This window comes from Lissotriton vulgaris, chromosome 10, assembly GCF_964263255.1.
Source record: "Lissotriton vulgaris chromosome 10, aLisVul1.2, whole genome shotgun sequence".
NCBI lineage: Eukaryota > Metazoa > Chordata > Amphibia > Caudata > Salamandridae > Lissotriton > Lissotriton vulgaris.
In genome coordinates, this window is record NC_141698.1 from 67,341,248 (window position 1) to 67,365,220 (window position 23,973).

Consider the following 23,973-nt stretch of genomic DNA (forward strand, 5'->3'; position numbering starts at 1 on the left):
GCCTAGTGAAGATTTGATATACACCGTAATAAAAAAAGTTGCAGCCTAGAAGACCAAATACCCAATATGAGATAGAAAAAACTCCTGTTGAATAAAACAGGAGTGTTTCCTATCTAATACTGGGCATTAGATACTCTAGGAGGGCCCCTCCTATTTTTGTAGATTATACATTTAGCAGGGAACTGAGATAACCATCCATATACCTTTTTAGGTCGAGCCTAGCGCAGCATGCATGCGCTACCCTATGGGGAGGCCTCTTGGAATCAGTCCAGACCTTCTCCAAACTCGTCCGTGTGGTTTTTTAACTTCCACACTTTCTATTAGCCTTTGTGTGTGGCTTACATTCTACAGGCAATCACCGTGGGGCCGGCCCGTGACATGTGCGAAATGCGCGCCCCGCAAACGTGTTATCGAGAGGCTCATTGTATCACATGGCCAGACCCGCCAGTACACACCCCCCCTCCCCCTCCCACACACACACACACACACACACACACACAAAGCTGTCTGCGAGTTTGGCACTGCACCCATAATCTATTGAAGTTCACATATGTCCCAAGTTTATAATGCACAAAATTTGAAGGTTGTCATTTACTTTGTCATTCATTTATTCACTTTAGGATGATAAGTAGTTATTTTTATCACTTTTAAGCACACCTAATATATGTCGTCCTATTAATAGGAAGTGCATTTATTGTTTTTCTACTTCATTGCTGTACAATATGTGCATGTTTATTTTACATTGATATTTTATCAGGGTCCTTTGCATGTACTGCCTTAATGCTTCATAAATTAAATATCGAACAGACAATACTCCTGTTTACCTTTACACCAGCAATGGGTACTTATTATTATAAGATCACAATTCCCACCCAAGCAAATTTGCAATCTTAGTCTTGCATTGCCTTTTGATTTATTTAGGCAGCCACAGGAACCGAACGCATTATTGGCAGTCTATTAGGAGACTGGATGACTGGCATCTTTCTGTGAGTTTTCATGTTTACAATTTTTAATGAAACAGAGTACTTACACTAGTGTACTTTAAGTACTGCCTACACAATCACTTTACATCCTTTCTTTTCCACCATTGTTCCCACCTTTCTCTCTCTTGCTCTATTTCAAACTCTAATTATAAAAACTAAGTCCTGGTCCCCAGAAATAACTGCCCGAGCCTTCCACCTGCAACAACAAGCACAAATTAGGCACTTTGTCTAAGTGCAAATATTAATCCATCCTGACCACAATAATATGGCGGCCCACAACTCCCGTCTGTGCTACTGATGTGTCTTCTCAAATATGTCAACTCGACAAAGAACCTTGCGCAGCAGGTAATTTCCTTCGATATTTCAGCTTTCGCTTAACCAAATACACAACCATCCTTATTTTAGCAGCCACAACGTAGGGCATGGGTGTGCAGTATTAGGACGTATTTTTTGTTGTTGGTTTGCAAGAAAATTATGTTTAAAGTGCATGGCTGATTTGTTTATTTTTATTTACCGCTTTTGTTTCTTCAAGCTCTCGGTTTCTCAGAGGCACCCCCACTTACAAGGTCCCAAAGGCAAGTCCTATTGACAGTGCCAATGCTTGTTGATTTTGATATCCAACAATCCATGTCAAGGAGTCATTCATATTTTGCAATAAGGCCCCCTGTCCGGGATGATAAGATGGTTTCCCTTAAGGCAAATAAACAGGACAGCTCTCTAGCGTGTGCTTTACATACTGCTTGATTGCGATCTTCAGCATGGCTCGCTCTACACCTGGCTGCCCATCCAGGATATCTTGGTTAGAGGTGAGTGAGTTGCTGCAAGCTCGAGCCAGGTTCGAGCCTGAAGCTTGGGTCGGCTCAAGGTCCCGTTTGAACTCGAGCCCATAACTAGCTGATCTTTCATGTGGCTTTGGCCTGTTACCCTCTCTCTACCCTTATCCACAAAGAGGTAAATTAACGTTCGAGGTAAAAAAAGAAAGACATATACTCATTTAGTGGCTGATTTGTACAAAGTGAAACGAGAAATCCTGAATTAATTGCGGCTTCCCCGCTTAACTAAATTGTGTGATCTTATGTAGATATTTTATTTTACTAATCCTCATTTTCTTCACTATCGCATTAGAAAGAACCTTCAGATACGTACGTTCAGAATACTAGCTGTACAAAAACCCTCTGTGGTGGATTTAATAGTTTATAATGTTGTTCTATATATAAGAATTGGGACACATACAGGTTTCACATGAGAACTGTTACCTCTTAGTTTACTAATTGCACTGTCGCCAGGGTGGGGACACAAATAGTTAAAATTTCATGTTTAATAACTCACTTTTAATAAGTACTGCTCAATGCAGTGTGCTAATAAGACGTATTAATGTCAAAGTTCCTACATTTTAAAGAAATATACTTTTTTTGAATTTTGAAGAGACTTAATATTTCAAGTGATGTTTCCTGTAGGATTTGCATAGGAAACATTTCCAGGGTTCGGCACGCGCACAGACTCTAATAGCCAAGTCAGACCCTTGACTCCACTCGCCATGTTAATTTGTTTGCTCACCGAGCTCTAATCTTGGTGTGAGGGAAGCCTGTGTTGCTCAAGCTGGCTGTGCAAATAAGTGCACCATCACCCACAATCTTTTGCTATCTGCAAAAGAAAGATCACTTCTTTGTAACTTTGTTTTAATTATTTAGTTGCGGACTTATGGCTAGCCATATAACAATTTAAACAGATCCAACAAAATGTATATCTCCCCAGGTACCAGGCTGTCGGAATGCCTGAGGCTTATGGAAAAGATTTAAGAATTTACTTATAGTACGTCTAAAGCATTTAGGTGCCCTGACGGGTGTCCTGGCACCAATAAGAGACTACAAGCAAGACCAGAAGCAAAACTCTTAAGAGCAATGGACCATGTTTTAAGAAGTTCCTTAACTCAAAAGAGATGCACGGATGTGCAAAGCAGAGAATTCCCGGGCTGTGCTGGCAAGTAAGAAAAGAACAGGCCTCTGTAGTTGGACTTGTGACTCAAGACTCCTGAAGAAGGCGAGTTGAGGAAGAACAGAGTTCTGGATGGCCAGTAAGGACTGGGTTGGACCGGCTTATAAGGCAATTAAACAGCACCCAAAGAGCTGATATGATACCTCAGTGTGGGGATCGAATTTTTTGCTGTTTGTGGGCCTGTTTTATGGTCTGCTGGGTCGGTTTTTACTGTTGATTTCCCGGATATTAAAAGATGCATTGCTTACAGCAAGCTCAAATCCATCCAGTCTTCCATACCTTGCAAAACACCTAGACAGCGTGTCATTCCTAGTTCCAAACAGCCCCAATTTGCAATGATAGGCCACTTTATTACATATCTAATTTTCTAATGTGGGTAACTTTTTCCTTTGGTCCCCGGCAGATTTTAATTTCTGTCCCAATCCGACCCTGTGTAAGGATGCATCATTTGTTTCACAAAACTCGGGCCATTGCCATACATTTCTTTGTGGCAAATACAACACTTGAACAAACACCCCCAAAAGGGAGTCCATGTGACAGACACTGTTGGACTTTGCCCTTTTTGGCTAAAGTTACTTAAACGTTTTGCCTTCCTCCTAGACCTTTTTCTGACATTATGTTGCCAACTTAGATGCTTTGGGCACTTTGCCACTTTCAGTGTCTAAGTGCAAGGGCTCCCTGTATAAAGTGTTATGGTAATTAGTTGTCCATAATTGGTATGTTTGCCTTACTAGTAAAGTCCCTAGTAAACTGCACTAAGTGTGCCAGGGCTGGTAATGCACATGCTACTAGTGGGCCTGCAGCACTAACTGTGCCACCCACACAAGTAGCCCTTAGAAGAGATATCAGACCTGCCACTGCAGTGCCTGCGCGCAGTTTATTAACTGCCTTGTTGTTCTGGCAAGTGCACCCACTTGCCAGGACTTACCTTCCCTTTTTATGTACATAAGACACCCCTACAGTAGGCCCAAGCTACCCCCCCTCCCGGGCAGGGTGCAGTGTATGTGAAAGGTAGAACATGTACGGAGGTGTATACCATGTCCTGACAGGGAAATACTGCCAAATTTGTTTATCACTGTTGCAAGGCCATCTTGCCCATAGGATAGAATGGGGAATGTTGTGTCCCATGTTTCCAGCATATCTTCCCATAGGTATAAGATGGAGAGATGGATTTTAGTGTGCCTGAACTCAGAATGTAATAACACATCTTTTTGTGAAGATGGCTTTTGAATTGTGTGTTTAGAAAACACACTTTTAGAAGTGGCTGGTTTATTGTCTTAAACCATCCTTTGTGCCTCTGCCTGGTTGTGTATTGCTTGCCTGGGTTTGGATGTGACCGGGTCTGAGAAGTGTCCTGACCCCAGGGAGGAGTAGGTGAGACAGCAATAGGCTTGCCTGCGTTTGATGTGGGGGGGGGGGGGGGGGGGGGGGGGGGGAGGGAGTAGCCCTCTGGATGTGAAGAAGGCGGTGTTGCTGCCCCCGCAGGATGGTTCCACCTCCCGCTGAGCGTCTGGGCCCCAGACCCTGACTATCAAAGGAAGAGGGTGTGCACTGGCAGGAAGACGCCCAGGTCTGGACCGGGGTCAGAGCCCCCTGGACACAAAGACTTCAAAGGCCTTTCGGGGTATAAATGTAAGAGCTAAACCCCTGAACTCAAGACTGAAATCCATACTGAAAAAGGACTGAAACTACTTTGTGATCAAGAGGAACTCTGCCACAGAAGAACAGCTGAAGAGAAAGACTGCCCTTGCTGTGTGTTCTGGGGCTGGCCTCAGTTTGCTGATTTGACTGAGGAGAGGACAAGGAACTTTGCTGTGTGCTGTGTCCCCCTGCTTGAGAGGACTTTGCTGTGTCCTGAAGTAACTTGTCTCCAAGGGCCCGAGGAGCGCTGATCCCCTGTTTTGGAAACTCAGGAACGTATAAGTATAAGAGTGTGTGTGTGTGAGTGAGAGTGAGTGTGAGTGTGAGTGTGAGTGTGTGTGTGTGTGTGTGTGTATGTATATATATATATGTATATATCCACCAAAACTCCTTTTCTGACGAAAATGAGCGGAGACCCACAGGGAACACTTTGGAAGCAGTTTTATTTCTTATATGGCAAATGCATTTCGGCAACTACAATTTGCCTTCGTCAGTGCCTCAGACTTCAGGAGGCTTCCCAAAACACGACCTCTCGTCCTGCCGCCCTCTTATAGGTCAGAGGGCACACTCCGCCCCCATGGATGCTAGTGCGCCTGTAGTCCACTGTGTGTTCGAGGACCACAGCTCCCAGAATGCTTCAAATGCAACCAGGTAACTTGAACATGGGGGGCCTGTAGGATAGTTCGTGATGCAAGGGAACCCACGTTTTCCTGCTTGTAAAGAAAGTCAAAAGGTCTCCTCCGGTCCCTGAACCGCCAACCAGGGGGTCCGATTAGAATGTCAAGTGGGTGGGCAGCAATGTAAGTACACGCCGCCGCAGTTAATAACTGCATGTCCTCCTTCCAATTTCATCGGAAACCTTGGCGTGCCCCGTCCATATATATGTATATACACACACACACTCTACAAGGCTAGGTTTACACCATTTCCTATGCTGCCTGAGAGAAAAAGATAATTCCAGATACATTTCATAGGTTATTTCAAAAGTTGACACTTTATAGGCACATGTGAAAAAAGAGCATACCTCTGAATTCGGCTTTGCGCATTTCTATTTATATATAAAGGCTACGCCAAAACCGAGACACATCAGATTTATTCCTTGATCATTTGCTGCCTTTAGTCCTATTTCTAGGTCTGGCCTGTACCGGTTTTTGCTTCTCAAAATCTGGTCACCCCATGTAGTCAGGCGGACATCTGTCTTTCCTCAAAACGCGCTGCAGGTATGCGTGACAAATGGCTGGATTAAAGAGCCTAGAGGCCCTAGACCATGCAGTACATTGTATTTTGTAAATGTAAAACTTTCCAAGTCCCCTGTAAAGCACCTCTGCACTCTAAGAGGGGTGCCCAGGAATAGATTAAGAATGTATGCGAACTACAGTTCTGGCAGATGTTATTGTAGATTTTTTTTTGTAGAAAGCAGGAGGGGGTACTGTGTATGTGAGGGGGGGGGGGGGGCAATTCTGTCTTCCACCCCCATCACTGAAATAGCAGGTGTGTTGTGGGCACCAATGTAGGCAAGGAAATGGCCTCTTGCCATGGTTTATGCAGCAAAGGACAGATAATAACACCCACACTTGACCCACTCCAACAACTCTATAGTTCAGTTACTTACATCACAAGTACATGAGGCATGTATATTTATCATGTATGATTAGCACGTGCCCCTTTGACATGGGGCCATACATCATTCGACAGGGGCAGCCATAAATCATGCCCTGTCATAACTCCGTCACTGGTTAGTCGTAAATCATGTCATGAATCATTTCCAAGTCATAAAACATACATATCAACTTGTGAGGTAAATCGAGTTCCCCGAGTTGGGTTTTCCACTGTCCTCGAGGTGGGGTACCTTCTCAACTGATGTACGGCTCAACTCACTGCCATGTCTGTCCATTTGTGCCCTCCGTCCAGCAAGTCTGAGCTGCGAGTGCCGCGCTCCATATACTCTCCTGGTCAGCCAAATGACCTTACCATAGGGCATCCCCAGGTAAGTAGCCTCCACCCGTCACTGCCCCTTACCAGGTGAGCTTTTTTAGCAACACTTGCTCCCGGTCTTATAGGCTGCCCCCTTGTGACTTTGTTTCTTCATTAGGTGTGGGTGGGTGTCACTTGTTGCGCGCTGCCCTGTCCTATTAATGAGCACACTGTGGGACAGCGCCGTTTATATCCCTCATCATTCCCTTTGTTGCCACCTCATAGGGCCATCTGAACAATACCCCTGGCTCCTGATTGGCCCCTGGAGGTTTGAGCCTCTTTCCTCTCCTTTGGTACCAGGCCTGTGTGTGCGGTGAGGGAGGGGTCCAGATTTATCCTGTAGCGGCGTTTCGCCACCCAAAACGTTTTTTTCTGGGCCACCAGGACCTATCAATGTGCCAGCCCTCTATGCCCTACTTTGAGGGCGGCCTCTGCCAAACTGGGGAGTGGAGGGCCTTCCCCAGTGGTGCTGAACCTGCTCCTGGACAGATGTGCGAAGGAGTCCTTGCCCACACACCTGGCTCTGCTGGTTCCCACCTTGGCATTGTCTAGCACTTTGAATCGTACCTGGTTTCGCACAGAAGCAGACATGAAGCCCTCCTGCCAACCACTACCTGTGCCAGATGTTCAGGTATCCACACACTGCATTCTACAAACTGGACACGGCACTCTCCTCCCGTTTGAGCCTAAGAAGACAACATCGCATTGCTGCGAGACCTCATGATTGGTGCACCATACACAAGACAAATAGAATAATTACATGTATTAAAATGCAATTATTCTAAAAGAGAATCCTTGACTGAGTTAGCTGTTATCCTGAATAGCTGAGTACCAGAGCCCATGGCCGCGCAGTGCTTCGTGAATCCGTCAGAACAAATGCAGGATCTCAAGGGGTCTGAACATAGTGGGGTGAATGAGTGACAGCGATACGCAAATACACTAGGAGCAGGCATGTTGTGCACTTGCTGGGTGGGGCCTGTCAGCCCATAAAGCATTCAGAAATCATCAACCATTAATGTTCCCAAATACTCCTCTGGGCAAGTTGTGTCATCTTTCTCAATTCTACTCACAAAGTGTGAAGCTGCAGGACTGACCTGGAGCTGTGCAGATCCGTTAGGAATGGGCTGAGGCAGGGGTCCTAAAACGAGACAAAAAGAACCCATTAATGAACAAACGTCCAGACATGTGTGCATCACTCCAACCTAAATACACAAATGAAACAACCCCGATTCACATCGGACAGAAGTACATCATGACGAATGGAAAACTAGGTCATCAAAAATACAGGACAATAGTGTCTCTAGAAGTGAATTTTAGTTGTGGGAGGTACACTGAGCCACAGATAAAACTGGGGGACCACATACAAAGGTTTTATTTTTAATATAATATAATGTATTATAACAAAATGTATAATAATGTATTCTATTAGAATATATTGTAATATAATATATTATGTAATATATATATGCATGTGTGTATGTTTGCTGAACATGTTTAAGTATATATTTGTAGGTCTATATTTCTATATACAAATACATACAAAATCGGATTCACATGTTAGCTTAAAATGTTTAAATAAGATTTTGAAGGCATATGTATATACCTATATTAAGTGATGAAACAAAGGTTAAAGTGACATTGTTAGGCAAGGATTTTTTTTTAAAAGTGAGATATCCCTACTGCTACTTGAGACTATGTTGCAGAACCTATCAACCTCGACCGAGAGATATTATCGCGCATATGTTGACTGTCATTTCTCTGTAGCCTTCTAATGTCAATTCCAGACCCGTATTAGTTTCATGTTTGTTTGTATTTTAAAAACCAATGAACAGATTTTTTTTTAAACCATAGTTAAGTAAGCTAATCAAATCAAACTTTGCGTTAAAAAAACAGTCCCTCTTCGGGCAGTCAACCCCCTCAAGGTCCCTCCCAACCTCATATTTTCAATGAATTTTTCTGTCTATTTTTTCTGGGTCCCGCAGGACCGCATGGGGTTCATGCAGTACCCCACCGGAGTCCCGCTGGACCACATGGGAGGTCTTGCTTTTTTTGGGGGGCCCGGGTGTTGGGGATTGGGAGGGGCGGGGGTCAGGGTTCCTCTGGGACACCACACCATCTCATTAACAGAAGAATTTTGTTAATTTTACGGATCACCCCAATACTTTTAAAGCAAGAGCATAAGTAGATGACATTTTTTTGTGGAACGTTTCATGAAAATTCGTTAAACAGCACCAAAGTTATTAACACAAAAAAACACTCTTTATTAAATTAAACAAGGCCGATCAGCACTGTAACATATATATTTTTTTTATTTGATTTATTTCGTCCAGTTCGACAAATAATACACATTTACATTGTATTTGTTTAGGTCACAAGGTACAGTAATCAGAGTCGAATCCTTACAGGTTAAATTAGGTCGCCATCCATATACACATGTACATACATTGATGGAAGAGGTATCATTAATGTACCAAGGTCCTTATATATTGCATTCATGGTCTAGTGCATTATTTTATCTTACCGCCTATTCAGCCATATGGATAGATGACAGTTGTATAGTCGAAAAAACAAAGGTTACAGTGACATTGTAGTTAGGTTCAGATTTCACTAGTACAAAACCATTTAAATTCAGTAGTTATAGTTACCCTAGCTAACTATAACCAGGGCCACTTGAATTATGCGGCAGGACAAGGACAAATTATGGTTCAGGGTTGAGTAAATTATATGCAAATAAAAGGCAAATTATGCGGCATAATGTGGAATATTTTGTGATATTGCCTCATTTATTCATCATTTTTAAACTTCATAATGCTTGCTGGGCCTTAGTTGCATTACATTAATACCGATGTAATTTTAAAAAATTGGCCTATAATGTGATTTTTTCAGTTAGATTTACAGTTTGCAGGGAATTCTGGGTAGGAAGACGTTGGCGGATCCATGCAAGTCACACCTCCCTGGACTCTCCCTGGATGTCTAGTTTTCAGAAATGTCTGGGATTGGTAGGTTTCCCTAGATGGCTGCTGAGCCCGGGTTCAAAAACCCAGATGACTTTCTTGCAAAACAAGGTCTTTTTGTAATCGATCATTTTGAAGTCTCCACAGTACGTTTTGGGCCGTTTCCTGACGCAGGCACTAGGCCTACCTACACAAGTGAGGCACCATTTTTATCAGGAGACTTGGGGGAATACTGGGTGGGTGGAAGTTTGTGGCTCCACGTGATTACACAACTTTCCATCACAGAATGTGAGAAAAATGTGTTTTCTTGACAAAGTTTGAGGTTTACACGGGATTCTGGGTAACAGAACCTGGTAAGAGGCACACAAGTCTCCCCATCCTAGATTCCCCTGGGTGTCTAGTTTTAAAAAATGCACAGGTTTGCTAGGTTTCCCTAGGTGCCTGCTGAGCTAGGGTCCCAAATCCACAGCTAGGCACACTGCAAACAAGCAATGGCATAGCCAATAGGTCTCGCCTTTGGGACCTTATAAGTAAAAATAAAACTGAAGTATAAGACTTGCGGGAGAGTAGGTGGATGTTGTGTGAGGATAGTAGGGCTGGGGTTTTGGTTCTGGGGCTGGCTTGATGTTGGTTTGAAGTTTGCAATTCGTGGGTATTATGTGGGGCTCCGAGGCCATCAGGATTACGGGGGATCTGTGTGGGGAGGTGTGCATCCTAATGTTGGGGGTTGCAGGTCGGGAGTTGTTGTGCTTACCACAGGCTTGGTGCTGGGTTGAGCATACTAAAGGATCAGTATGGGTACAATGGGGTTGACTCCAGAGGCTGGGTGCGGGTGGCTGTGAATTGTGTTGGGGTTTGGCGTGGGCGAGGCAAAGGGCTTGAAGAGGGGTGTTGCTGGTGAGGGGTGCCTTGGGATGCGGGATGAATTTTGGGGAATTTCAAGTTGGTCAACGGGGGCCCTTCAGGCGCCGTAAGCAAATGCGGGGACCTAGTGGGAAGCGAGGTGGCCCTATGTGCGGACCTGCACACAGTGGAGCGGCTCAACATACGGCGATACTGCGCATTATTTTGTCACTTTTACACAGGTTAACACTGTGCAAAGGTTTCACCTCATTAGTACCAATTTAACACCCAAATACACCAATAAGCAACAAAAAGATGGCTAGTCAACATTTGTGAAGGAACGTCCGTTGTCTGGCAACACGTGTGTCTGCATTTTTGATCCATTTGTGCTACAAACTTTTTTTTTTCACAAATAAATAAGCGGATTATGCAGCAAATAATGGATTTTGTGGAAAATGCAGTAAATTCAGGAAGATGCAGCAGTGGTAAAATCATAAAATTCCACTTGCCCTGCTTGTATTGCATGTCTGGGAGCTCTAACAAATACATACAAAGAGGAATTCAATTACTGACCAAGTGACATGCGGAGTCACGCACGAGATTGTGCTGCATTGGTTTTAGGCCATGCCATGAATTTCATTGGCTGGGCTTCTCGTTAAGAATCCTTAGTTAGGTTTGTTCTGCCATTTTCCTTTCAGAGATTACCTCTCCTTTTTCATCCTACTTAAAGTACTGCCCAGGTGTAAATGTAGGCTCCCATCTGCAAATTAATTAAATGCAAATAAACACTGAAGCTTGACCTTTGAAAGAACTGACTTCTGGGCACTGCTGATAAAGAATGTTATCGGTTGACAAGCGCAAAATAAAACAAAATAAGTGAAAATATATCGGACACAGAAACTATGTAGTCCTTGACTACACTAGCCTGCAAGATGGTTCCACCAATTAAATGCTCACCGCTGACATGTGTGTGACTTGCAGGTTACTATTTCGGTCCTAAGAAAACATATTCACCCTCCCAGCCTTCTGTCATTAAATGGAATATCACTAATGTATGTAATAGTTTACGTCCGTTATTTACAGCGTGGGAGACAACAGGAGGGATATGATAAGTTCTTAGGAAAGAGATTTTTGTTTAGAAAGTCGAGGAACTGCATTTTAAGGTCTTATTTATGTGCACACATTTTTGAAGGGAGCAGATAACAAAATAAAAAGTTTGCCATATTGGGTCATTTGGCAAAAATTAATGAGTGTCGACCCTGAAGAGAAGAGTTGGCATAACTCAGTGCTTCTCAAAGGCCAGAGCCCGGGTGGGCCCCCTCTGACTACCAGGCCGCCTTTAAATACAGCAGGCCCCAGACGGCAGGGCATCCGCGACTCTTCCTGGAATTATCCCATTAAAGGGAGAACCAATCCAGTACAGAAGCTGAGCAGATTAGCAGGATGCTATATAGCCCAAGCGCTGGGGGGAGGGGCTGTGGGCAAGGGGGCTTCTTCTGTCTCACACTGGCTTATCACAAGGAGGGCTGGCTAATCACCTTGTATTCCTCAGTACGAGAAAGCCATGAATAACTAGACCCTATTTTGCCATCCAAGGGTTGGGTTGACTCCAAAACTTTGTTTTTCGGGGCATGGAATCGGGAAAATGGCCCGTCGGTGGCAGGAGCAACCCGGGCCATCTGCAGGGAACCCCTCCCCCCTACGAGCATCCTGGGCTGAATAGGGGAGTGGTCATTTAATGTCATTAACATGTACACCAGACAGGATGGAGAGGGCAGTGGGGCGGGTGGAGAATTGAGGTGAAGGAAGGGGACTGAGGGCGTTTAAAAGAAGAGAGAAGATAGAGGAGTGCAGAGAAGGGAGGAGAGTGTATGCGAAGGGAAGATTGCGAAGGTAGCGATGGCGGAGGGAGGCTAGGGAAGGGAAGCTGGTTAGGGGGCGACTAAAAGGAGATGGACTTTGAGAAGGGCTAAGGAAGTGAACTGGAGAAATAAAAGCTAGAGTCTAGTGGCAGAGAAGCATGCAGAAGAGGTGATGAAAGTCACAGGCTTCGTTTGTGTACAATTCGCCTCTCAGTGGTGGCTGTCGGACCCCAAAAGTGGGAAGCAGAAATCCCATACCCGAGTGGGACAAGCATGTAAACCCAGTACAAGGATTCCACAATTGTACTCTCATACAGGTCCACACACGCTGAGTCTACAAGAAATTGCAACAAGCGGGCCGCGCGTGCCATTTATTAGAGAGCAGTGTAGTAATGTGCACAGTACTTACGCAGTGAGTTCATGTGTGGTACACACTGGGAAATTCTGTGCACAATTTTTCTGATGTAGGGTTAAGGGGCTCGGATCGTGGGACAGACGCACTAAAACAAACAAAAAACAAGCGCGGTGTGCTCGCACTGCAGGAATGCGAGGTATGCAGCTGGCACCCGGCCACGCTGCTGCTTGCTCCCGAGCTCCCTAGGCCAGGGTAGAGAGAAGGTGGGACATGCACCCTCCTTTGGCCAATTGCGTACTGTCTTTTTTAGAAAGACGCACGCAAAGGACAATAGGTGTGATGAATAAAAAAAAAAAAATCACACGCAAGAGCGTGTGGTGCGAGTTGAAAAGCCCTTACTAGACGCCTCGCAGAGCAGCGCATGCGCGCTGGCTCAGGCGAGACCTAAAAAGGGTCCGTTTCTTGTGGAAAAACATTATGTGTCCATGTTGCGTTTTGGGCAGTTAAGCGAAGGGGTTAAACATGTTAAGCAAACAACGCTGCTTTAAAATGAAAGGCAGTTGGCCAAAATAATGTTTGTGGTAAGGAGCGGTGTCTGGTTGCTTTTCTGTCTCGCCTTCTGGCACATTCAACAACTGTGGTGGTGGGTGGGGGTAGGACAAATAGAGCTGGGGCACAGGCCCCAACACTAGAGACGCCAATGAGCTGAAACTCTCTTAAAGAATCAAAAGGTGGGATCTACTTCAGGATCACCCGAAGTAATTAAGAATGCCCATCCCTCGGAAGCACAGTCCCAACAGGCTCGCTAGTGAGGATAAAAGGGTGGGTAGTAAAAGCACTCCACTACATACAGGTTTATATATCGGCTCAATCCGCACTAGGGAGTGCGGCAGGCACACAAGAAGTTTAGAGCGTAACAGCTCCCTGATATACAAGTACTCCTGCTGGATAAGTGAATAGCACTACACTGCTGTCTGCAGGTACAACGCCTAAAAGGGATTCAGGCCCAGGGAGCTAAATCAAGTATTTCTCTCAGTTTAGTTAAAGAAGAAGACACTCAACTAAAGTAACCTTGTGCTTCGACAAAAAGCAGGAACAGACAGATAAAGTAGGCTTTGTGATCAATTTTTTCTTTACACCGACTCTTTACAAGTCTTAATATGTACTTCACAATGAAACTGGAGATATTTAGGTACACTGTGGAAATGCCTTTTATAAATCTGTAAATGAAATCTGCAGCACTAACGCAGGAACTCCATAAGCTCAACTCTCCGGATTTCTCATCTTTTGCTGCAAAGCATTTTGAGGAACCTTACTGGCTTTGCATGGTCCGCAAAATAACGATGGATTGGGATGCGGCCGGAGTGATTACCTGTGTTCAAGATTAATATAAGCTTTCAATCCATCACCTTTTGTCTGCTGCCCCAAGTGGGACGGGTATGCGCAGACGTGTGTCCTGTGCACACTTTGTCACTGGAACCAAGCTATATCCAACTGATGAGTCCATAACAAGGGTGAAACGGTCTTGGATTGCTTGTGTTCCGGTTCAGGGAGGGCCTGGCTTGGCAGTTCGGACTGGACTATTCCCGCTGGAGCAGGGTCTAGATTGATATTCATATAGCTGGGTCTAATCTGAGGTGGCATGGTGTGTAGGATTACTTAGGGACGCATCCCAGTCCATAGTTATTACGAACGGCTGAGATCAATTTAAGCTTTCCATCCATAATCTTTATCTTCCACACAAACACATATCCATTCCCATGCTATTTACTTGCAATGGGGGCGATAACCATTCCCTCCTAGTCTTATCGAATAAAGCATTATTTGGGGGCCGCCTATAATAGGGGGGCCATTACAAAACAATGCTTTTACTGTGCGCGTTAAGGAGCTTGATTTGCCAGAAGCCCTTGATTAATAAGAATGCTAACTTCATGTAGAATTAGCGCAATGGAGTGGTCTGAGGCGCTGCAAAAGCTTTACCAAGAATACAACCAAACACCACACAGAATGCCAGGGACATTATTGGTGACGTAGACGGGCCAGAACAGGTCGTAAATAAATGGTCACAGGTCCTTTCCTTCCATGTCACTTAATGGATTGAATTTAAAACACTGAAACAGCGCATGCGGCTGCCAGTAAAGTGTATCATTTCATCACTATTGTTCTAACTTTTTTTTTGCACTTCTTCATGGGTATTATATGAGTACGTGTTGGGCGGTCTCTCAATGTTATCTGAATCAGATTTGAGAGGAATCAACACACTGAGTAGAGAATGTTCAAAGCCCAACTGACAATTCCAGTAGACCAATCATGAATTGTATTGTATTGCAATTGCATTTATATAGCACTACCTATGCCTGACGAGATGTTGAATCACTTTTCCGGCAAGTAGCAGGCTACTCCGGAACCCAAAAGGGATTAGTGGTGAATTAGTACAGTGAAATATGAAATTAATTTTTAGCTGTGGATACATTAGTCTATTATTTGCACTGAGAAGGATAGTGGAGGTTTAGAAGAGTAAACGGTTTGCTTTTATATAGTGCTCGTTACACCTGATCAGGTGTTGAAGCGCTTTTAGGTGAGTAGCACGCTACTCCTGTTCTTCGCTTTTATAATTAGAAATTCCATTTTAAAACTAAGAAGATATAACCTAGTACGTTGAAATGGGTAGGTGAAGTTACCAACTGAAAATTATAAACAGAAAAGTAAAAATTAAACTGCCAGTTCTAAGAAGCAAATGGGAATGTCTCCATAATCGTTAGTTAAAAGCACCTAACCCATAAGCCATCACTAATGTCAAGGTAGCTTTTTCAGGGTGGACCTTGTGAAATTGTCACTGAGTGCGCATACTGCTCTGAAAGACCGTGTTTAAATCCCCTTTACTCACTGGGAGCCCACCCCTCCCAATCTCTTTAACCAAACTAGCCCCACAGCAGGTTTTCCTCGCTGGATCCGTCTGGAAGCCCTCATTTAACCTGCGGTCCCTGCAGCACAACAAACAAAATGTACAGGCAAAGAGTCCTAGTCAGATTTGTTTGGCTTCAATGAAGCATAAAAAATATGCAATGTGTGCACTTACAGTAAAAAAAGCAAACAAAGAAGAGAGCGTGCCAGCAAGAGAGTGGTGCTATGTATTTACCGCTTTGGGCTCACTGGGCGCTTTGTGACCCCTCCCGTCTTGATGTGCGGGGACAGACTGTGCACAGACTGCGCTCACTACCCACTCGGACATACCAGGTCCCCATGCAAACAGAAATGTGCCATGTCCCCCACCCCACCTTTCTCTGAAGCGTCCCCCCACTCTTTTGACAAGGTGGACGCCGTCCCCCCCTACCAAGAAGCTGGGCCTTACAGAAATAAGCTGAACGTGTCCCGGTGTAATTTTCAGACATCGTGACACGTTCAGCATGTGACGTCATGAGTTCATTTGCATATTGTCAGTCCCCCCACTTCTTTTCATAGGACTTGTGCCCTGCAACCAACATAAAGTCGGCCTTGACGGAATTTGAACATGTGCCAGCAGCCACTACACAACCCGCCAAGCTATTTTACCTTGAAAACTGCAGCATAATTATCTTCTAAAGTCCGAAAGTTTGCATTCCCAAGGCCACCGGGAGCGGGGAGGCAGTAAGGAGCAATAAAAAAAAAAAGTACCCGAATCCGAGCACAAACAATGGAAGGACACCAATAAAGACATTAATTAGTACTTGGCTCCAGTTCTATCAAGAGTCAAACACGCAAGAGCGATGACCAATGAGAAGCAACACAATGAGAATGACTATGAAGCCGAGCAATGATCTGTAATAGGCGGGCTCAAAGACCGTTTTTAAAAGTTTTTTTTACTAGGTACACAAAAGTTTGTCGCCGTACAAGAGCGCATGTGCGCCATCTCTCTCTCTAGCAAGACCTAAAAATGGATAGATCATTCCATTAACCGCAATAGGCAACCAGATGAGCAACCCCAGTGAAGAACCAGCCCCTCAAGAAGATCCACTTCTTGAAGCTCGGTATTGTACTGTATAGGCATTTATATAGCGCTTACTACACCTGAGAAGGCACTGAGGTGCTTTACTGGGCAGCACGCTGTTCTTGAGTACCCAGTGGTTTATCAACTCCTAGGATTAGCTCTCTGCCGTCAAGAAAACCCTACCTTGCACTCATTCCAGTTTCTTGGAGGGGGAGGCGATGTCAAGAGAAAGCACGTTAGGTGGCCCAGGTGACTGAATCGAGCCGAGTGGACAGCTCCTCGGCGGCCTAGGCCCCCTCAACAGTGGCCCGTGGGAGACGGAGGGCTCTACCAACTCAGGTACTCTGTGGGACAGTTCTCCGCTGGAGGGTTACCCCGACCCTGGATTCGGGGGGGGGGCATTACCAGGGTCTTCTACCCCCGACCTATACGGTCATGTCCGAATTTCATTGTTCTCTTTTCACTTTTTGCTTTCCCTTCTTTATGTTTTGTTTCTGAGGCTCCCCTGGGTTTTGGTAGGCTTGTTGGGGATGGATCCCGGTGGTGGTGGCTGGGGAGCTGGTATGGCTGTGGTATGTCTGGTGTGTGTCTAGCGGTGGGCTGCAGTGATTGGAGCGATGGGGGGAGGTGTTGGACTCGATGTCGCCTGTTACGATAGGCTCCTGGAACGTTAAAGGCCTTAATTCTCCTCAAAAGCGCCAGAAAGTGTGGAAGTATATTCTTGATCATCAGCTAGATGTGGTGGGCCTTCAGGAGACTCATTTGGCCCGTAAAGATGAATCTAGACTTAAGCACAAGCAGTATCCCCTGATTTATAAATCCTCAGCCACTACTAAGCACCGAGGGGTTGCGCTTTTGTTCCGCTCTTCCCTTCAATTTCAGCCTGTGGGTGTGCGGGGGGACAAGGAGGGGCGGTGGTTGATGGTGAAGGGTGTGCTCATGGGTAAGCTTTGCACGTGGGTGGTTGTTTATGCTCCAAATGCGGGCCAACATGGCTTTCTTGAGGCTCTTCTGAGAGTGATTGGGGACTTCGGGGAGGGAGCCTTGATTGTGATGGGGGACTTCAATTTGGTTTGGGATAAATGTCTGGACTGTTCGCATCAACAGAGGACGGAGACGGGTCTCTTTTCCCCGGAGCTCCGCGATACTTTGTTGAGTCTGGGCCTTATTGATAGCTGGCGCTCCCTCCACCCCCGCACTAGGGATTACACGTTCTATTCTCATGTTCACCACACTTATTCCCGTCTTGACCATATTTTTGAGCATCAATCTCTACAGGGCGACCTGCGCGATAGCAACATTTTTCCACTTTCGGTTTCTGATCATAGCCTTTTGGCGACGTGCTTGATCTGGGCCCCATAGTCGTCCCCTCACCGCAAATGGTATTTCCCGGCATCCCTTACGCAGGATGAGGAATCCTGCAAGAAGCTTAGGGCGGCCATTGGTGAGTTCTTTGAGCTTAATAAGATTGGCGACATCTCGGTCTTCACCCAATGGGACGCCTTCAAGGCGACGACTCGGGGCACGTGCATTGCATTGAACTCCGCCCTGAACAGGCTTCGTCGCGAGGAGAGGGAGGCGCTGGAGGCGGAGCTGACGTCGTTGGAAACTGCGCATAAGCAGAATCCTTCTAGAAAGACCCTTCGCCCTCTTGCTGCGGTGCGGGGGAAGCTTAGGGCGCACTATAATAATCGAGCTGAATACACCCTCCTGCGCCTACGGCGCCTCTCCTATGCTCAGGGCAACAAAGTGGGGAAGCACCTAGCACGGCAGCTCCGTGATAAACGTGAGAGGGAATATGTGGGTGGCATTCGGACCCCCTCCGGGTTGGTGGAACACAGGGATGCGGTTAAGGCGGAGCTCTTTGGCGACTTCTGTGCCGCACTATACTCGGCGGACCGATTGGCGCCGGCCGCCCAACGAGCTTACTTGGAGGCCCTGTCGCTTCCGCAGGTCTCCAAGGAATGGAACGAGCTCTTGGAGGCCCCCTTCACTAGGGAGGAGGTGCTGTCAGCCATTCGGTCCCTCAAACCGCAAAAGGCCCCGGGTCCGGATGGTTATACGGCTACCTTCTATCAGACATTTGCATCCGAGTTGGGAGACCACTTGGTGACTCTTTTCAATAACATGAGGGAGGAGGGCCATACTTTGGGCACTATGGCGGAGGCTATGATTTCGATCATTCCCAAGGCGGGGAAAGACCCCTCTAAATGTGAATCGTACCGGCCTATAGCCCTATTGAATGTTGATGCCAAACTGTATTCTTCTATTTTAGCTACCCGGCTCAGGGACCTTATGCCTGCCCTCATCCATCCGGATCAATCGGGCTTTATAAAGGGCCGTCAGACCCATGATAACACTAGACGGCTGATCCATCTGATCGAGAAAGCTGAGCGCTTTAAGATTCCAGCTGTTCTGCTAGGCCTTGACGCTGAAAAGGCGTTTGACCGGGTGGACTGGGACTTTCTCTTTGGTACTCTACATGCTTTTGGCTTTTCTCCCAAATTTATAGACATGCTTCGGGCCAATTATCATGGCCCGCGCTCGAGAGTTATGGTAAATGGTGATGTATCACCCTTTTTTGCTCACTCCCGAGGCACAAGGCAGGGCTGCCCCTTATCTCCCTTACTTTTCGAGCTCAGCATTGAGCCTCTTGCCATTAGGGTACGAGAGGACCCAGATATTGTGGGCCTCCCCTTTTCGGGGGAACAGCACAAAATAACTTTGTTAGCTGATGATGTCCTTTTGTCGCTAGCTGACCCCGGGACTTCCCTCCTGCGGGTGCAGGACGTGCTGTCCCACTTTGAAGCAGTGGCGGGTTTTCGGGTGAATCCCGGCAAATCATACATTCTCAACCTCACGCTTCCATCGTCTGAGGTAGAGCGCATTCGGCCGCTTACGCCCCTGTCCTGGGCTAGCTCCTCCATACAATATCTCGGGGTCCGGCTGACCTCCTCCATCGCCACCTTGTATGCAGCTAACTTCCCTCCTCTGCTGACTCAGATACAGGCCGAGCTGAATCGATGGAAGCCTATGTTTATCTCTTGGCTGGGACGCGTGCATGCTGTCAAGATGACGCTGCTCCCAAAGCTTCTTTATCTGTTCCAGGCCCTCCCCATTACCTTGGACGGGGGGGTTTTTCGTCGTCTAAAGACTATGGTTCTGCGTTACATCTGGCAAGGGGGCCGTGCGAGACTCTCCTTTCTTACGCTTCGCCGTCCATTGAGGAAGGGCGGGGCCGGCCTTCCAGACATGCTTCTTTACTATAAAGCGGCACAACTCAGGGTGCTAGCTGAATGGACCCAAATGGAGTCGGAGAAGCACTGGCTGCATATGGATAGAAGTGTGGCGGGTCGCTCTATATGGGACTTGGTTTGGAAGGTGAAAGGGGATCGGCCTCGCAACGCATACATTAGCACCCCTACGAGCACCACTCTAAAGGTCTGGGATTCGGTCTCTAGTGATAAAAGATGGACCTCCTTTCCTTCCCCCTTTTGACGTAAATAATTAATTTACTCTCTTAATTTCTATGCAGATAAGTACTTAATCAATAATAACTCAATCAGAAGGAAAGAAAACAGAGTCCGTGGTGTTAGAGTTTCTAAGGGTTTTATTCCTCATAAAGGAATCAGGATATCGTGTTCTGACCACCACACAGGGTGTCAGAAGGGATAGATGAGCGCGCTCTCGTTTATTGACAATACATAGCTTATATACTTGATTTACATCATAATGTTCAATGTAAGAGGCGTAACAGCTGAGAGAAGACAAGATAACAGTATACACGTGGTATTAGTACATCATCAAGAGGCGTAAACTAGGCGTAAACTAGAGGTGTGTGCTAGAAACGTCACTGATAGGTGACGCAAGTGGGTGGCACCAAGGGGTGGTGCTAACAGAATGTTGCAATGTCAGCAGAAATCGGAAGCTTGGATGCGCGCGCAGCTGCATGACGTGTGATTGACGGGGTGCAGGGGACTTGACATTTACACTGACGGAAAGAGACAGAAGTCTGGCATGTCAGATCAACTTGTGCTTCTATCATATCTGATATCCGATGTTTAGGAACTAAGCTATCTGGGCAGAAAGGTCTCTAGAGCAGAAGCTATTCTATACTTGCTGTGAGTGCGTGTATAAGCGCCTGAGTGTCTGTATGAGAAGCGTGGGGGCATGGGGCCTTCCATGGAAGCATGGCAACAGAGGCTATGAATTACTTGCATAGAGACAGGTCGGCCCTTTAGCCCTGTAGCTGAGGAAGGATGTTTACTGAAGCTAGCAGGCTGGAATGTATCTTCGGGGAGGAAAACAGATAACTCGAAGGTTATAGTCAATCTTGGCAGGCAGCAGGCTGAGCTGAGCACGGAGGGCCGCGCTAGAAGTAAGTCAGAGTTCACGGGTACGGGGGCTACTTGGGCAGGGGCCCTCGCAGTCAGAAGCCAGAAAAGAGGCTCGGTGGCAGAGATTCAGGGCCTACTTTCAGCCAGGCTGAAAAACGTAGGAGTGCACTTCAAAAAGACGTTGGCATAGCATACTTAGGAACGGACCATCTAACCCATTCATGGTGGGTCTGAAAGAGGACAAGTTAACGTTAGACGCAAATGTATTTGCGTCTTCATAGCTGGTACAGGAGGGAAGTTACATGCACTTTAACTCGTACATGGAGTCGGTGGGGTACTCGCCAGGGAACACAACATGGCCAAAATTTAATTTTCCTCATTCCCTCCTTGTTCCCTACGGACCCTTCATGATATATCGATCCTCATAAATCTATCAGTCTGTTCTTGTAACATTATATGTTCATCTTTCTTTCTTTGACTGTTTGAGAAGCAACTGGAATGCTCAATGCAGGATGTGGCACACAGTCCACATATCGCTGGCCCACACTGCAGGCACAGGCAGCAGCTGAATACTATGACAAGGCCAATGCCTAGGAAGGATAAGATCTTCCATCCCCAAGCTGTTAACGTAGTCCAGAACCAACCGGACCAAGTCCAGGTGCCTGGATTCTGATGTATCTGATTTGCAATTTTATGCAGACGGGTAATAGCTTGATAGACAGATGGTGCATTTTGTGGAATGAAAACACAGCAACTTGACCCGATGACCTTACAGGCTCCACCTCTGTCTGCCAAGATGACGTCAATCACAAGACGATTTTGAAGGACAACAGTCCGTATAGCAGACTGCTCCTCTGTTAAGTTACCTAGAGCGGAGGCAGTTTCATTCACTACTGCTTCAAGAGTTCTTGTTAATCTGCGTATCAATTTACTGTTTTGGACAGGTCCTAGGAAGAAAAAGAATCCTTTATTAAAATCAGTGTACTGTTCCCATGCCGTTTCTGTGTAGTCGACAAGGGGAATATCTCTTTTGGGTCTATTCGGTGCTAGATTCGTATTTCTATGGTAATCCGGGGGAGCTAGAAAGACAGGTGGCAGAAGGAATGCAATGTAACAGGTACCATCCCAATCTGGAGGCAAACGTATGTATGCGGTATGACCACAAACAAAGTAGGAATGACTGGTAGCTTTAAAGGACGATTTACCATGGTCACTGAACTCGACCACAGTAGTGCATTTGCTATGACCTACGTGTGCTGAACCTTTCTTGCTAACACATAATTCACCTGTGACTGGTAATACTAACATATGGGGCAGAACTGGAGCAGCTTCAGATTCAACAGTAAGGATCATAAGGCTAATTGTATAATTACCTAATCCATATACTTCATTTTCTAGATCAGTTCCTATTCGAGTGGGAAGTCCCTCTTTATCAGGATAACAGACGTTGAGAAGGACTAAGTTCAAGTTTCCCCAAACCCAGCCCCCATCAAAAACAGCAATATCGGGATCTAAGGAATTAATTATTTTAAACCAGGCTCCACAGGAGCCATTGTGAGTGAATGGGTACGGAAAAAGAGGCAGAGCTCCCTTGTAATTCTGGTAGGGAGGGAGTCGACCACATATCCAACAGTCTGTAGCATTATTTGTCTGATGGGAGTGGTGTAACATACTAATGAATGTATTGTTGCGCAGCGCAAGTCTGTAAGAGAGTTCATGTGCAGGAAGTTCACTAAAAGTGTGTTCAGCAGAGACATTGTAAACAGATTGTTCCCGCCTGAAAATAGGCCAATATATAGGTAGCAGAATGCTGGCAATAATAATTAAAATACTTAGAAAAAACATTATTAACAACGTCACTATACAGTGACTACGCAGTGATTTACAGTATGTACGTTTCTTTGCTTCTCTCTCTCTCTCTCTATCTCGATCTAGGGGATACATGTCAGAAACTATTTAACCGATTCACCTAGGGGAGGACTTAAACAATTAAACTGTCTGACTTGCGGTAAAGTTCTTGGGGAGTCTTTTCTCGTTTAGAGACGGTAACGTCTTGTGCTTCAACACAGTCTTTGGTGGGGGTGGACGAGTCAGAGTCCTGTTTCAGTCCGTTTTTTAGTTCATTGCAAAGTTTGATGTGACTCGTATGGACCCACCCCTTTCTCCCCTCGATTTTCACAGCGGTCCTGGTGGTAAGCAGAACGGTCTTCGGGGATTTCCAACGGGGCTCCAGCGGACTTTTCCGGTCGAAATTCCGGACGAGTACCAGGTCCCCTGGACGGACCTCATGCGCCTTTACATCGGTATTGTCAGGGAAGGCTGCGGCAACCTGTGAACGACATGATTGGAGTGCAGACATCAAGGAAGCAAGGTAATCTGTCAACATGTTACAATCAACATCAGTGATCTTTTTCGGAATGGGCGTCCCCCACATATTCGGTGGTCTACCAAAAACCACTTCGTACGGAGATAGCCCTGATCTTGAGTGGGCGACCATTCTCATATAGAATAGTGCCACGGGCAGGGCGACTATCCAGTCGACTCCTTTTTCCTGACAGATCTTGGCAAGACGGATTTTTAGTGTCTGATTATGCCTTTCTACAAGGCCAGCTGCTTCGGGATGTCGGACACAGTGGAACCTCCACTGATATCCTAGCAAGAGGGAAACTTGTTTCATCAACTCGGACGAGAACGGCTGTCCGTTATCTGAATACACGACACGAGGCAAACCGTACCGTGGGAAGAATTCACGAACCAACTGTCTGGCAGTGGTCGGAGCAGTGTAGTCTGGGACTGGGTATGCTTCGGTCCAGCGGGACAGAGCACAAACAATTACAAGGACATACTTAAATCCTCTACAGCTATTCATCTGGATATAATCCATCTGGAGGACTTCAAAAGGGTGATCGGGAGGATGGAATCCACCTTGCTCAACAGGGACGCTTTTACCTGGATTGAACTGACAACAGATCATGCAAGTACGCACTTTCTGTTTTGCTGCTGCTCGTAAGTGTTTGTTGTACCAGAGATTCTGTAAACTGTCTAACATGGCTTTCTCTCCA

At 46.0% G+C, this 23,973-nt stretch overlaps 1 protein-coding gene across 3 annotated transcripts in view; it reads right to left on the reverse strand.

The window, feature by feature from the left end:
• The window catches only part of NHERF2 (NHERF family PDZ scaffold protein 2), a 319,028-nt gene that overhangs the window by 19,792 nt on the left and 275,263 nt on the right, over window positions 1–23,973 (reverse strand). The window contains exon 5 of one of the 3 annotated variants that reach the window (XM_086940501.1): window positions 7,688–7,731. The exons of 1 other annotated variant lie outside the window; for it this stretch is intronic. In XM_086940501.1, the coding sequence (XP_086796627.1) occupies window positions 7,688–7,731 (44 nt within the window). Of the gene's footprint in view, window positions 1–7,663; window positions 7,732–23,973 lie in introns of all 3 variants that reach the window. One more of the 3 variants, XM_086940500.1, reaches the window with a different exon arrangement.